The sequence below is a fragment of the Abramis brama genome, assembly GCF_963993115.1.
Source record: "Abramis brama genome assembly, chromosome: 20".
In the NCBI taxonomy this organism is placed as follows: domain Eukaryota; kingdom Metazoa; phylum Chordata; class Actinopteri; order Cypriniformes; family Leuciscidae; genus Abramis; species Abramis brama.
In genome coordinates this window covers 3,366,029-3,382,062 of record NC_139982.1, presented here as the reverse complement: position 1 = coordinate 3,382,062, position 16,034 = coordinate 3,366,029, and the positions used below count along the sequence as shown (strand labels likewise).

General features: G+C 40.2%; 2 protein-coding genes and 2 long non-coding RNA genes across 4 annotated transcripts in view; 2 read left to right on the top strand and 2 right to left on the bottom strand.

Annotated features, from left to right (window-relative positions):
• Window positions 1–14,128, top strand: part of LOC311071453 — a 184,819-nt gene extending 170,691 nt beyond the window's left edge. Inside the window, exon 3 of the long non-coding RNA XR_014603851.1 lies at window positions 14,113–14,128. This is a non-coding gene — a long non-coding RNA (uncharacterized lncRNA). The remainder of the gene's footprint in view (window positions 1–14,112) is intronic.
• LOC311070378 (uncharacterized protein) lies at window positions 661–5,376 on the top strand (the record flags this gene model as incomplete). Its single annotated transcript, XM_084094203.1, has 6 exons — window positions 661–928; window positions 1,063–1,253; window positions 1,352–1,388; window positions 1,427–1,441; window positions 1,685–1,872; window positions 5,192–5,376. The coding sequence occupies exons 1-6, from the start codon at window positions 798–800 to the stop codon at window positions 5,374–5,376; spliced, it is 747 nt and encodes a 248-aa protein (XP_083950329.1). The 5' UTR covers window positions 661–797.
• Window positions 9,805–12,692, bottom strand: LOC311071035 (E3 SUMO-protein ligase ZBED1-like). The gene is made up of 2 exons (XM_084095246.1): window positions 12,214–12,692; window positions 9,805–12,101 (listed from the first exon to the last, which is right to left on the bottom strand). Exon 2 carries the CDS (start codon window positions 11,938–11,940, stop codon window positions 10,396–10,398), a length of 1,545 nt encoding a protein of 514 aa, XP_083951372.1. The 5' UTR covers window positions 11,941–12,101; window positions 12,214–12,692; the 3' UTR covers window positions 9,805–10,395.
• Window positions 12,932–14,605, bottom strand: LOC311071447. Its single transcript, XR_014603844.1, has 3 exons — window positions 13,910–14,605; window positions 13,649–13,761; window positions 12,932–13,327 (listed from the first exon to the last, which is right to left on the bottom strand). It is a non-coding gene; the product is annotated as an uncharacterized lncRNA (long non-coding RNA).
• Between the last annotated feature and the right edge of the window lie 1,429 nt (window positions 14,606–16,034).

Here is a 16,034-nt window from a genome sequence, read left to right as displayed (position 1 = left end):
GATTTTTAGGTTTGCTTCTAATATATTTGACATCTCAGCTGTCAATTCACTTTAATCGATTTCTATAACTGGGAAATTCTATATCTATAAAAGTTTTGTAATGTGATTCGGCAGTAAATGTAAAACCTCTGTGCAACATCAATTTATATATCTCATCCTTAAGTTATTAATAACAGTTGTGGAACATATGGGCTGGTATGTGTTCTATGCCAGTGTTTCTCATGCCATGTAGCACTGCACATTTTTCTTTTATGGCACATCTATTTCAGTTTTTAGAGTACTATGTCAGGTGTGTTAAATATGGGAGACATCCAAAACAACAAACACACCTTACATAATGCTTCCTGATAAGCTCACTAGTATTCTAAAATGGATGTGGCATACAAGGGAAACATGTGCAGTGCTACAGTCAAGGACCAAGCATGAGAAGCACTGGCATAGAACATATGCCAGCCCATATTTTCCATAAGTGATATAAAGTAAGGGTGAGAGAAACATTTTAAGTTGCTGTTGCACAGAGGTTTTACATTTACCATCATATTACTTTACAGAACTGTTATAGATGCAACATTGGCCTGCTACATAACTTGATTAAACTGAATTGAATATGTCTGGCTTTGAAATGACATACGATTTTACTCGGCTAATTCTTGTTCTTTCTGGTGTAGGTCAGCAGTGACAGTCTCTATTTGACTGATGATTCAAACGTTGCAATCTTTCCCAATGCTGAAGGGTCTTTCAGCTCGTTGGACTTGACGTTAAGGGCTCATTATGAAGTCCATGGTGACCCAATTGAGATGCCGCAAAACACCCCATCAACTTCAGCATTTGCTTCATCACCAGTTCAGCGACATTTCTCTTTCACAAGACCAGCATCATCTGGATCTGTTCTCACAACAACGCCCCGTGCAAGCCGAAGTTGGACAAGGTTTGAAAACCTTCTTTTTATTTATTAGTTTATATTATTGCACTTAACTGTGTTTTTTTTTTTAACAGGGTTTATATGTAAACTAAATACTACTAGAGAGTTCATCAAATGTTAAATCTGTTTCCAAATTTCAGAGCAATAAATATTGCAGAAGTGCTAGATGGCAAACCAGTTCTCAAAAGTGTTGTGGTGGTAAGGTTTACTGAAGCTGAGGCCAGTGTTACAGGCATTGTTCAGAAACTTCAAGCTGACCTAAGGACTACAGAATCTCCTGTGTTGCTGGATTCAAACTGGAACGAAATAATGGGTTCAGAAGGAACACAAGGTAACAAAACTCTCACGATTTGTATTATATTGTATTGTCATTTCTTTAGTTATTCTGTTACTGACGTAGTGTCCTTTGTGTGTGCTGTATGTGTTAAGGTTCCCAGTATTGGAGACAAACCTCTAGAAAATTAACGCGATGCTCATTAGCCATTTTTCCAGGCTTCAACACAGACGAAAAAGGATGAGGTGATTGATATTATTTTATTGGATCTATTAAGTTTATTTTAATTTTGTTTGTTATTAATCCAGGTAAATGTTATTGGAATGTATAATTATTGATCAAATTACAAACAAGCATATCTATCTATCTATCTAAAATGAGCTGATAACCTTAATCAGGTGTGTTTGAGGAGACATGCAAAATGTGCAGTGTTGGTGGGCCTCCAGGATTGTGGTTGGGAACCACTGATATATATTATGTGTGTGTAGGGAAGAAGATTCTGGATTGCAGGACATTTTGGAAAAGATTGAGGAGGTGTTGGAGGCATCTCAAGGTCTGGAGAGTGTTTCTGTCAGACTCCGGGAGCTCAACACACTGGCCACAAGGGAAAGAAACCAAGTCAACATGCAGCAGGCATCACAGCTCAAGGAGGCCTTCACCTGCCTTGTTTGTAGAGGTATGAGACACTGAGGGTCTGATGTATTAACTTCACAATTTACCACACACTTAAAGGGATAGTTCACCCAAAAATGAAAATGATCCCAAGCTTTATTCACCCGCAAGCCATCCTTGGTGTATATGACTATCTTTTAGATGAACAGAGATGTATTTAAAAATATCCTTAAGTCCTTCAAGGTTTATAATAGTTATGATTGACAGCCCAAATGTTTTAAAGGAGGATCTTTGTCTTGATACACAAATGCATTGATTCGCTTCAGAAGGCCTTTATTATCCCCCTGGAGTCGTATGGATTAATTTTTTTATGGATGGATGCATTTTTTTTTTTTTTTTTTGTCTTCAAAATTTGGGCTGCGATTCACAAACATTATAAACCTTGGAGGACTAAGGATATTTTTAAATGTATGTCTGATTGTGTTCGTCTGAAAGAAGATAGTCATATACAACTAGGATGGCTTGACGGTGAGTAAATCATGAATGAATTGGGTGAACTATCCCTTTAAGGGTTTATAGTTAAAATACACTACTCACAATAAGTTAGGGATATTGTTATTTACATGAGTGCTATTCCTATTTGGTCTGAATTTTAATGAAATAAAAGTATCCTTTGATATTACTAATAATGAATGAGAAGAAACACCATTTTCATTAGTGTAATATTTATTACCCCAAAAATGTAGACAATAACAAGGGTAGCCCCAAATAACAAAAATTGACAATGTCAGTAGCGGGTGTTTCCACCATTTGCCGCAATGACAGCTTGACAGCGACGTCTCACTCACCTCGCTTTCTCCAGCAACACTGACGACCATCATTTCTGTGCAAGGTGACCCGACACTCGTCAGTGTTGCTGGAGAAGGCGAGGTGAGCGATACGCCGAGGTCAACATGGTCCCCAGGGTTAGCTTTGGTGGAGGAGGTGTAACAGTCTGGGCAAAACTGATTTGGTTATTGTAGATGGCTCAGTCACTGCACGTTCTTACCTCAGAGACATCATAGAACCCATCATCATCCCCCAATTCCGCCAGCACACCCCCAACTTTCTGTTCATGGATGATAATGCTCCACCACATCGTGCCAGAATTGTCACAGCTCGACTTCAGGAAGTCGGAGTGCCTCATATGGTATGGCCAGCAATGTCCCCTGTAGAGCCCGACCGATTTATCGGCCGGCCGATATTATCGGCCGATATTAGGCATTTTCCAAACTATCGGTATCGGCATTTGTAATGGCCGATAAATGAAATTTTCAAAAATAAAATAAAAACGGACGAAACACCCTTCAACCATGTCATGAGTGTTGGCGTTGTATAGTTTGTCCACCAGAGGGCACTCTACACCGTCCCTGTTGGCAACACTCGTGTATAAACGCGCCACACATCCTGCAACCTGCTGATCCAGAGAGAGTCGGGCTCGGGCAGAGAGAACCAGTTATCCGCGAGTGAGATCATCGGTGAGGTGTGTTCATGGTAGGGGTGTACGATATGACGATTTTTGATCGTGGATGATTAAAATGTCTCCACGATCTGCTTTTGAAGAAATATCGTAGTATCGCGCATTCTGTCAGTTGCTATTCTGGCGCCCATCATACTGAACAATGCGACGTATATTCACATAAAATGTTAACGCAGCGGAAAGGGACACTGCAGTTCATAAAAGTTCATAATTTGCATGTGCTTTGATGCCTTGTCGGTTAAACATTTCATTCGCGTGCTGATGCGCTGTTCTAACATGTGTTTCTCAGCGCGTACATCATGTGAAGCTCACATGCACTAAAAGCCTGTCTACCAGCGCTGGACTAAGTTATCTTTCGAGTCTTATTGTGCTAATACTGTCAAATACACACAAGGTTTACATAAACAAAGTCGGTGTTGTCTAAAGTGAAAGCAAACTTGAGAAAATTGAGAGAAAATCTGCTTGTCAAATGCGTGTATATTAGACGCGTTGCGCGCAGCTCTTAAAGAGACAGTAGTAATAGTAAACACGTTGCAGACTGTCGTTCAGCCGCAGCATTAACGAGTCACATAATGGATTTAGATCGCTAAATAGTAGGTTTTAGAAGGCAGGCAGCAAATGATGATTGAAAATGATTCTCTAATTTTCAATTCATTGACATGGTTTTGTGGAATATTGAATTTGTTTGGTATAGCTCTTTTACTTTAACTTTAGTAATTATAATTTATTTACAGTACACAGACTGTTAAAACCAGCTTCAACTGGAAGTAAGTAAAAGTGTTAAATGTTTAAAACCAGACTGTTTTTTGATCATTAAAAAATATATACTTTTGATGTGCAATTGTTTAGTCATTGAGACTGTAATCTAAGGCTTTTTTTTAAACATAATCCCTTCTGGAAAATGGTTTATACAGCCCACATACACAGAACAGGCAGATATTTTGCTATTGAATGTTGTGTAAGTGCAGTTTATAGGAAATGGGTCTAATATCCAGTTTATTTTCAAAATCAAAATATCGGCTTATAAATCGGCTCTTTTCGAGTTAATATCGGCATCGGCATCAGCCCCCAAAAATCCATATCGGTCGGGCTCTAGTCCCCTGACCTGAACCCCATAGAGCACGTTTGGGACCAGCTGAAGCAGAGACTGGATGATCATACCCCACCCCCACGTGACCTGGCAGAACTGCGTGCAGCACTTGTGGAAGAGTGGAACGCATTGCTTCAGGACAAGTGTCGGGTCACCTTGCACAGAAATGATGGTCGTCAGTGTTGCTGGAGAAAGCGAGGTGAGTGAGACGTCGCTGTCAAGCTGTCATTGCGGCAAATGGTGGAAACACCCGCTACTGACATTGTCAATTTTTGTTATTTGGGGCTACCCTTGTTATTGTCTACATTTTTGGGGTAATAAATATTACACTAATGAAAATGGTGTTTCTTCTCATTCATTATTAGTAATATCAATGGATACTTTTACTTATTTCATTAAAATTCAGACCAAATAGGAATAGCACTCATGTAAATAACAATATCCCTAACTTATTGTGAGTAGTGTAACTTGCCGTATGTGTGTGCAGCATTCACACACCCTGGACTCCACTACACCTTTTCTTTTTATGGATGTGTGCGTGAATTTGACTCCAAATGGCTAAGCAATGAACTGAACAAAACTGAACAACTTTTCCTTTACCAGCTTTTCTATTACTTAGTTTTACTAAAGAATGAATAGTGCTTCTTAAATATTTTTAATTTGCAACTCATTTTGCAATCAGTATATACTCCAGTATACCTCAACATGCTAAAATGTAGGCAACAAAAAATGTTGATGACATAGTTTTAATGCATATCCTCCATGCTTTTACAGACATCGTCAGTGAGCCAATGCTGTCCGAATGTTGCCGGAGCATCATTGGGTGTAGAGCTTGCATTGAAGAATGGGCATTAACATCAAACCAATGCTTAAAGTGCAGGTCTGAGTTCTCTGTGCTAAACATAATCAGGGTGGCTGGTCTGTCAACTGTTCTAGATGTTGTGAAAGAGTTAGTTTGAAATGTGTTGTACAATGCTTGGTGTTCTAGGATGTGAAATTGCACACAAATGTAAAATCCTTACCTACAATTTATTTTATTTTATTTTCTGATATGGAGCATGTAAAATTGTTCCTGTAAAAGTGTTCCAGAGTGTGAAATTGCGCACAATTTTTTTTTTTTTTTTTTTTTTTTCTGCAGTGGAGTGTATAAAATACTTCAGTACAACAGTGTTCCAGGTTGTAAAATTTCACGTTAAACGTATCATTCCAACTTATAGATACTGTAGTTGTTCTAGAATTGGTAAGGTGTTTGTTTTCCAGGGAAGAAGTTCCAGGTTGTGAAATCCCACACATTCACAGAGCTGTGCATACATTCCAGGGCAAAGAATTAAGGAGCGTTAACCTTTTAAGATGTTTTATTTGTCTTCCCTCATTGGTATAAAAAATGTATTTAACATTGTTCAATGAATGTGTTTTAATAAATGTTTTGCTCAAACAAGTACTTGCTTGATAAACTTTAATTTGCTCAATTACAGCTACTGGTTGTACAAATCTTAACAAAAAATAGAAATGTTCATTAAGAAGACTTAATTCACTAAATTTGGTTCACAAAATGAGACCCACAATTTTATTTAAAAATATAATCAAATTTAATTCCACTATCTTCACGAAGAGTGCATGTAGATACACCGCCTTTAAGGATTTGAATATCGGTGAGTAATGTTAATAAGGCACATAACTGCTTCCTGAAAATTTCTGTAATTGTTGTTAATTACACTGTTGTAGAGGACAGACAGGTCAGGAAACTGATCACTAAAGGACTGCTCTGCATATGCACAGTCCTCTTCTGTTAAGAAAGGGTAGATGCCAAATGTTGTTGGTGTGGTCAGAGAGGATCCCATCTCTTGTAAGTACATGTTTGCAGCGACTATGGAATTGGGTAGCAGGTCTTCACTTAACTTTTTGAAGCAACCGCCTTCTTCCAAGGCATTTGGGACACCTCTCCCTGCAAAAAATTAAGTGTTTTTAGTTTGTTTCTCAAAAAAAATAAAACTGGTTGCTAATAAGAATACCTGGTATTCTGTGGGCATTCCACGAGTCCACTACTCTTCCTACACCAATACGGCCTATCTGGCATATGAGATCAGACACACAGTGGTGGGGTCCTCCATGTCAATCATTTCCTGGTCAGTCAGCTGAATCAAAGCCTCCTTAATAGGGTACTTGACCCGGTTGTTTATCTCCGGCCACATTCGCTCAATCCTGTGGTTCTGATTTAAAACTTAAAATTACAATCTTGCAGTCCACCACTTTTATGCGTACTGAATATATGAATCAAAAACATTAACTTATAGAGGGCCTACCACAGGTTTCAAACAATTGATTTTTTTTTTTTACTACTCACCTTTGTTGAAGGTGTCTGCTTGTAAGGCTCCCTTACTGTGTTATATCTGTATGCAGCTAGGATCTCTTGCATAAAGAGACAAATAAAATTCTTTCCCACAGTCTACACGTACTTGGTCCCAGATTCCATTGGTCAGAACAGCTGGTCTGAAATACAATAAGGAAAGCGTTCATAAAAATGGCTCAAATCCTAAAAGCATACAGTTGATATTAAAACACATATCTATTAGTTGAGCTGAATGACTCAAACAACACACATTTAACACCAGAACTCAACTAGTATTTCATTTTACTAATGATTTCTTATTACAGAGGTTTTTCCAACTAACCTGTACACCTCCTCATAGATAGTAAGGTTGTTCTTGACAGGCATGGTTGCATGCCCAACGACTCTGTAGCTGTACCCATCAACTGCGATCACATGCGTAACTCCGAACATTACGAGTTTCTCGTTTTGGTCAATATGTAATTTGTGACCAAAATACTCAGCATTGTAAGGAACTGGGTTTAAGTTTCGTGCTCCCTGGGAATTTAAATGGTAATAAATGTATGAGTTTACTAGTTCATTAAGGTTAATAATGTAACATACACAATGTGTTGTCTATTCAGTTTAATTGTGCAGTCTTTGATTAGTATTGTATTAATTCCTCATACCTCAATTTTACTATACACAAACTAATCAAACACTGCATACATTATTACACAATTAAACTGAAAAGACAGACAACACTGTGAAATAGGCACCTGTAAACGAGCTTGGTGGTAAGGTTGATGGACAAGCCTCAGTGCTGATCCAACGCAGCGTTCTGAAACGCGGAGTCCCTTTGAGGCAAGGTAACCCGTCATCATTTTTCGGCCAAAAGATGGTCCAGTCTGTACGAAATAATATTAAACGGATATGTCAAATTGCAGGCGGACAGTACACATCCCTTAGTAGTAGTAGCAGCAGCAGCAGCAGGATTATAAAAAATAAACTCACCTCTCGAATAGCACTAGCCACTGCCACCTCCAAATGATCATCCGACAAACGCCCTCTCTTTAACAGGTTGCGGTCGCCAAGGAACTTCTTTATGCTGGCCACAGAATGGCCTCTTTCAATTCCAATGGAAACATCAGAATACGTTGCTCCATTATTTATCATATTAACTATGTTTTCAGCGTGATTTTCCAGGACTGACCCCATCTTGATTGATGAACGCCACCTTGTTTGTCGCAAGCATAGGTCGCAAGCGCCAGTAACCAGGGATACAGTAAACTTCCGGTGAACTAATACGCGCTTTGTGCATTAAAAACCGGTTTTGGTTTTATTGTATTTTCATTTGATGCATTAGAACAACGTGTGATGAAAACAAAATAAAAAATATAAATAAAAGAAACTGAAACTCGTTTTTTATGTCCACGAGAAGGTTTGAATATGCAATAAACTAACGGTTTCTTCGTTTTTCCGCTTTTTAAACAAAAACGAAAAAACAAATTATCCGAAGGTACACGGACCCAAGTCATTCTCGAGTCACACAGTTCAAGTCAAGTCAAGTCTCGAGTCATTGGATCTCAAGTCAAAGTCAAGTCAAGTCATTTTCTTAATTTAGTCAAGCAAGTCTCAAGTCCTTAAATTTGCGACTTGAGTCTGACTCGAGTCAAGTCATGTGACTTGAGTCCCCCATCTCTGCTAATTACTAGCGTGTTGTGCTAATAATAACGGAAGCTAGCGAGTTCAGGTTAATCTGAGATGTTGGGTAAGCTGTATTTAGTAGTATAAACAACTAGAAATGATAGTAAATGATGGTTCAAAACAGAAATAAATACGAGGCTAAGACGGAGCTTACAGCACTGAAGCAAACAAACTCAAAGCAGGCAGCGAGGCAGACAGGAGCAATCGATCAGCGATCCAAGCCACAAGTATTGTCCATGTACCACTGTTGGTGAGGTTATGGTCTTTGTGCCGTGTCAAGCCCACACGTGTCAAGCCCACACCTGTCATTGTATTTAGTTTATTAATTAAGCTGCACTTGGGTTCTACAAGCTTGCCTGCAGTGGATCCTTAAAGAATACTTGACCTTCTCCTATGAACCCAGCAGTGGCCCTCCTGCATCTACGCCAGGGGAATCGTCCCGTGGAGACGTATGTGGAGGAACTCTGTGAACTGTGCTGCCAGGTGGACTTTAATGATGCTGCTCTCAGAGGTATTTTTCAGTTTGGTCTAAATGACCATTTGAATTATGTAATACCCAAGAGCAATATTCTATGGATTATTGTGCAACATCTTAACTATGCCCTGTTACTGAGTGGCTCATCATATACTGTGGGTTTTGCGGATGATGAGCCCCGCATTCCCACAGTATACACCAAGCCTCCCAGCCGGCATTTCAACGTTGATTCACCGGTGAATCAACGTTAGGGACCAAGGTTGAATCAACGTTATATTATGTTTCGATTTTGCAAATCGAATCAACGTTGATATTGTGACGTTGTTTCACCGTCTCTTCTTCAATATGGGTGAATAAAGGTTGTATGTCGATGTTGAACCAACGTTGAATTATGCTTCGGTTAAATTGAATCAACGTTGACATTGTGACGTTAATTGTTTCACTTTCTTACCTCTCATCATGGAAGAATACAATTGTACATTCAATTACAAACTAGTTTGCAGTTGAAACATGAGTCATGGCAATGCTGACTGCATTTGTGATTATCTGTACATTCTGTACACTAAAAGACTGTTAACTGTCAAATGACTGGCAGCAATGACTTAATTACAAACACATTTAATAAAGAGTTAACACTAGGGGTGTCCCCGACTATGAATTTTCATAGTCGAATCAGAATTGTCGAATCTTTCTATAGTCGACTGATAGTCGAATCATCTATGTGTGTGTGAATGGGTTGGGAGGGGCACGACACTAGGTAGTCAGCAGGAGGGTAAAACAATTTTTATTTTATTTTACACACTGCAGACAGCAACAACTTTTAATAAAGCGACCAAAACTGCCTGCCAACTGACAGACGAACTTATTTAGGTTTAAATAAAAGGTGGTGGATAAACATTCATAAAACGTTTTCTTTAGCCGCGATCGAAATACAGAACATCACACAAATAAAAGAACATTTTGATAAATAAACCTAAAAAAAACCTGCCTAGGATTTGCATTTCACATTTTGCGAAATTAAATTAAATCGGCAAAATTGCTTGTGCCAGCATGCTTTCAGTGCAGCGTAACATCGACACAACGAAAAACAATAAAAAAAAACATTAATTTACAGAATTAAATTAGAACAGATTATACATTTCTAATAATAAAAAATAAATAAAAACGAAATAAAGTCAGAATCAAGTCACAGGGAGCATAATAAATGTGTGCAAAATGCCAAAGTGCAGGGGAACATATATAAAAAAAAAAAGAAAAGAAAAAAAAACACAAGCCACAGTTAAATTAGGTAACCCTGAGTGATCAATAAATAAAATAAAAATAAATAAATTATTAAAACAACGAAAGTTTCGCCAGAATTGTGAACTTTCTCTTTTTAACTGCCGAAACAACAATAAACGCAAACTGGTTGTTCACAGCCAATTAAAATTAGAAACGGCTGAAATGTCTGAAAACACTTGTACCCTACCCGATAGAAAAAAATCCAGTTCACTCTGCTTGTGTGCGTTTGAGTCTTTTCAAATTGTGTGCGAGGAAAACCAACTTGTCAACGTTGGCCGGCAGCAGTGCGCTCCTGGTTTTACTGATAATAAATCCAGCCTTGGAGAAAATTCTTTCTGATGGTGTGGAAGTAGATGGGATGCTGTGGAATCTCTTTGCGTCCCTGGACAGCTTTGGGTATCTCTCCTCGTTCTTTTGCCACCATTCCAGTGGTCCTGTACTGCTTTTTGTAGTGTCCTTTAAATAAGCCTTCATCTCACTGTCCCCTGGCTGTTGCTCCTCTTCATCACTGGACAACAGCATCGACATCACTTGGTCTTTCTCTTTTTCTTGTCTTGAAGGGCCTGCAGTATCACGCTCCTCCACCAATTCACTGTCATCACCTACCTCCTGTACAGGCCTGGCAGCTAAACTCTCAGCCAGATTTTCCACCACAGTATACGCCTCATTCCTTTGCTCATCATCAGTGAAAAAAGAAAGCTTCTTAAAATGTGGGTCAAGAATAGCAGCCTTGATATAAATACTGCTCTCCAAAAGACGGCCTCTAAGCTCCCATTGTCTGTCAATCTCCTCGGTCAGGGTAATCTTGAGGGTCTTGGTAACAGCGCTGTCGTCTTCATGTACCACCAAGTGTCGTTTCTTAATGTTCATAAGCATCGGAACAGTGGCAGACAGAGATGTGTTCATATCTTGTGACAAAAGCTCTGTCAGTTTGATCATTGGCTTGAGAACATTGACTATGTCCTCTGCCATTCTCCACTGGGATGTTGTGAGCTCTAGATCACGGTCGGACCGTTTGCTGACACTTGAATCCGTCAGCACAGCTGAAACTGCACCCCTTTGTTCTAACAGGCGATCGAGCATAAGATAGACAGAATTCCATCGAGTGGCAACATCTTGTACAAGTTTATGCTCTGCAACATTCAGTTCTCTTTGTTTTTCTGCAAGTGCTGTGGTGGCCTTTGCGCTTTTTTTGAAGTGTGAAACAAGGCGCCTTGCAGCAGCAACAGTGCGACACACGGGGTCTTTCTTTAATGCGCTGTTAATGCACAATTGCAGTGTATGCCCCGCACAACGGACTCCCTGTACAGTTCCCCACGATGGGTCTTGGGCCAGTTGATTGGTGCATGCAACCATATTCGTTGCATTGTCATGGACAACAGAAACGATCTTAGTACCTGGAATGTCCCAATCAGAAATTACTTCTTTCAGTGTTTGTGAAATATGTTCTGCTGTATGGCTTTCCTCCATTTTTTTTGTTGCTAACACAAAATTTTCCAGTCGCCAGGCTTCAGTAATAAAGTGGTCTGTAACTGTAAGATATGCCTCCATTTGTAGCGAGGTCCAAATATCTGTGGTGAGGCTGACTGCTTTGCAATTGTTTATTAATATGTAAACCTCCGCGCGTATGGACGCGTATTTCGCATCCACCGCATGCATAACCGTCTCTCTTTTGGGAACTGTGTATCCTGGCTCAAGTGTGCGCATTAATTCTTTAAAACCTTCACTGTCCACAACATTAACTGGCCTCATGTCTCAGCAATTTTGAACTCAGCAATTTTGTCCGTGATTTCTCTTTTCCTTTTCTCGGACAATGGCGGCGTCAAATCTAGCTTTCTTTGAGTTAGTTTTGGCACAGCTCCGGTACTACTACTAGATGAACTGCCGTCGTCAGTCTGATACTGTGGGTGGATCTAGAAAAAAGACGAACATATTTTAAGTCCCAACATATGATATTGCTATTCGTAAATGAAAAGCGCCATTATATATGAAAGAGTGAACCGTCTTTATTAGTAAGAAACTTACCCGTTTTAAGTGGAAAGCCATGTTTGTTGTTGATGAGTGGTAGGACATGAGCTGTTGGCACAACTTGCATTTAACTTTTTTTGGATCATCTTTTACGATTTCAAAGTGCATCCACACTTTAGATTTTCTTAATCCAGACATTAAGTAATCCCTGCCGTCACGATGCTCCTCGTCTGTCACGGATCAGGGAAAGTGAAACTTAAATCTGTCACAGGGGTGGTTGGATTTATTCACAAACACGATAAAAATATTTTTTGAACGCTTCTTTCTTTTCACATTTGTTTTTACAGCATTATCATAATTAAAGGCTGTATATAACTTAATATAACCATACAAAACCAGTAGTTCTGTGTGCAATTAGACATTGAGCACCCCCCATATTGCCAAAATGGTATGATGCTCGTTTCACCCGCGAAGATTCGACTGTGAGATCGGTGGTCGAATCAGGCTCCGCATATCGATGCATCGAATCTTCGACTATTCGGGGTCACCCCTAGTTAACACATGCTCAAGATTGTAAAACAAGTTTTATTTTGGAAAACAAAACAAACAAAAAAGTCTCAAATACTTTCTAAAACAGATGAAAAACATCTCAAACTTTAACTTTATCGTTAAAGTTTAGATGTAAATTTACAATATCAACCATTTATTCACAAGCAGATCTTCAGAGCCCCAAGGTGGAACTGAGTTTTTTTTAAATATTACTCCATGTGTCAGTTACGGTTACTATCATCATAAGGTCATGATTTCATCTTTAAAACAGACGAAGGAATCAACAAATGGTGGTGTTGAGCTGAGAGGGTTGTGGTCTGTTGTTCTTTAGCTTTTATCTTTCAATGCAGGTTTATATTGTTTCAACAGTTTTCTCCTGACGCCTGGGGCCTCCGTATATATCTGATAATATTTGTGGAGAAACATTACACTGTTTTAATTCAGAAACCTAACTATACATTGTACTTATTAAATAAAATTAAGTACATTTTTATTAAATTAAGTCAAATCAAAACATATCACCAAAGGTCAATGAATCCATACCAGAAGTGATAGTGCAATGTAGCAGTTAAAGAATAATCCTCCACCAAACTGCCAGTAATCAGCTGGATCCTTGGAGAATCTGGAGGGGGAACGAAGAAATGATTTATTGTAAAGTCCTTAAAGCAGGATTTTTTTTTTTTTTTTTTTTTTTTTTTTTTTACCATTCCTTTAAACAATCTTAAACTTGATTTAAATTTTACAAACGTTTGCCATTATAACACATTCACACAACATGAACAGAGTAATGTCATTTGAGACAGTAATGTCATGAGTTATATGATTAAAATGTGAACATACACTTAAAGCATGGCAATCCCATCAGAAAAAATGTCTATCATAGCAAGGGAAGCACAAAAAAAGCCAATTGGTACACCAAAATCAAGCCATCATATAATTGTACCTGCAGCCGCATTTATCCTGTTATGACACGTCTGAGGGTCTTTCCCTTCATGTTTTCCAGTGAATTAAAGAAAGGACTGATGAAGGTGACATGAATCCCCTTTCAGTGCACCACTTCAGAAGAAAGACATAAGGACAAAAAGTTACTCAGACTTTCTATCAGTAAATGTCTTAATTAGATGAGAATCATACTTAATACTATATATTAATCCCAGTGTAGGTTTTCGAAACAGTGGGTAAAAATCACTAATAAAAAACATACTGTAGTTGGTGGATTTGTCTCTCTGTTGGGTGTTCTCCACCGATAAAAATCTTATTCCAATGCTTGATCTAAAAAAAATTTAAACAAATATATTTTCATTGGCAGTTATCAGTGTTTGAAGAGGTTATGCAAACATACTTCTAACGAATAAATGACGGTTTCATCACTTTACTCATTCCCACGCTACAATCATGATGATGCAGTCGCAACAATCTTGAGCAACGCTTGTCTTTCGAAGATGAGACCATCAAGGACCTCAGCATCCTTGATCAGAGTAAATGGCCATCAAACCCCAGCATCTGCCATGGTGAAGAACAAGTTAAGCGACTGTGCAAGCAATTTAACTTGTGTACAGACCAAGCACTGAATGGGATGCGGGACCTACTGGAAGAGCCCAACAGTGAGCCCAATGACCTGACACCGCTCATTAACTGTATGAAAACATTCTCTGTCAGCATAGCAGAGTGTGAGAGGAACTTTAGCCTTATGAACAATATAAGCACAGACAAAAGGGCTGTCCTACTGGTCTCAAACATATCAAACTTAATGATGATTAACATCAACGGACCCCCTACTTCAAAGTTTGATCCTAGAAAGTATACAAGGACCTGGTTGAAGACCCACCGTGCTGCCTCTCTGTGAAAACCCCTGCAGAGAGCAAGTGTGTCTGGAATATACTGGAGTACAGGGGTAGACGGGCTTTTGACAGGCTTAAAAACCTGCACTGACTATAAATTCAAAATCAGTTATAAGTTATTTCATATTTATGAATTTGTGCTACTTACCTACTGAAGTTAAGTCCCTTGAGCCAAAAATATAAGCACTTATTTAGAAACCCTGCATGAGTATATCATTGTGGTTCTCTTACGAGAGGTTCTCTCGTACTGCGTAAATCTTACGCTAGGGGAAAATCTCTTTTCCGCGAGATACTGAAGCCAAAAAATTATCCTTAATTTTGAAATAATGTAAAACGCGTTGCGGCAGCATGCAGACATAGGCGAGACAGCTCGCGCGCCTATCGGCTGCTCTGCGGCAACTGCAGCAGCCTATCGATGAGGCCCTAGCGTGACGTCAGCTCCAATGCGTCACGTCCCGCCGAGACAGGCGTGGCCTAGGGCTATAAATACAGCTCGAGAGGCTAGCTTCACTGATTTTTCATCTCTTCAGCGAAGCTCACGCATCGCTCACGCATCGCTGGATCCTGAAGCCGCGCCGTCAAAGAAGCCTATCAGCAGGACGAGCCTTTGCATCTGGAGTCGCTGGCCGCGCCGCCTTCAGTCGCCGTTCCCTGCTGTGCTATCCGGCGTTATATCCTTTCTCTGCTACCGTGTTTTGTGTGTGTGAGTGTGTGTTCGCCGCCGCGACACACACTCTCATTGTACTAAAAGAGCCAAGCGTCTTTTTCAAGATGCCCCTTTTCCTGGTAGGGATCACGCAGCTCTCGCGCTCGCTGACGGCGGCTGCCCTCAGCGAGCTAATGCCAATGGTGACTCTGAGGACTCGCCTGGTATCCTTCTCCGAGACTGCACCTCCGCCCGCCGCGGTACCGCACCGTAAAAAGCGCCGTGCTCAACAGGTCCCGGAACCTCCCCCAACCTGCAAAGCTCGCCGGCTCGCCCGCCTGCTTCACCTGCTTCGCTAGAGTCTCTTCCTGATGGACAGTGGCCGCCGTCTGCCGCCGCTTCCGTCGTGGATATCGACCAAGAACCCACGTCTGTGGGGGAAGATACCTTCTCTCCCTCTGTTTGAGCCGCGCAAACTGCGCCGTTCACAGGGGATGTCAGGAGTGGACGGTCACAGGGTTAGTTTTTTCTTTACGTTACAAGAAAGCTACCACTGCCCATTCACGCGTCACTCACCGGCGAAAGGGAAAAGAGGGTTTTAGTCCCGAGACCCGTCACAAGACACGTTGACGCTCTCTTATATGCTCGCACTAACTGAAAGCTTATGTATTCCCCCCTGTGGCTCAGTGGCGGAATTTTAGGCTCTCGCGCCAGAGACCCGTGTTCGAATCCCGTGTCTGCTGGCAGATAAAATTATGCCGTCTATGCTTTCGTTCTGTCAGTTCCCTTAAAAGGCGACTGCAGATGTATTTTGCAGCTAACGAGCGCGTTGTACAACCCGC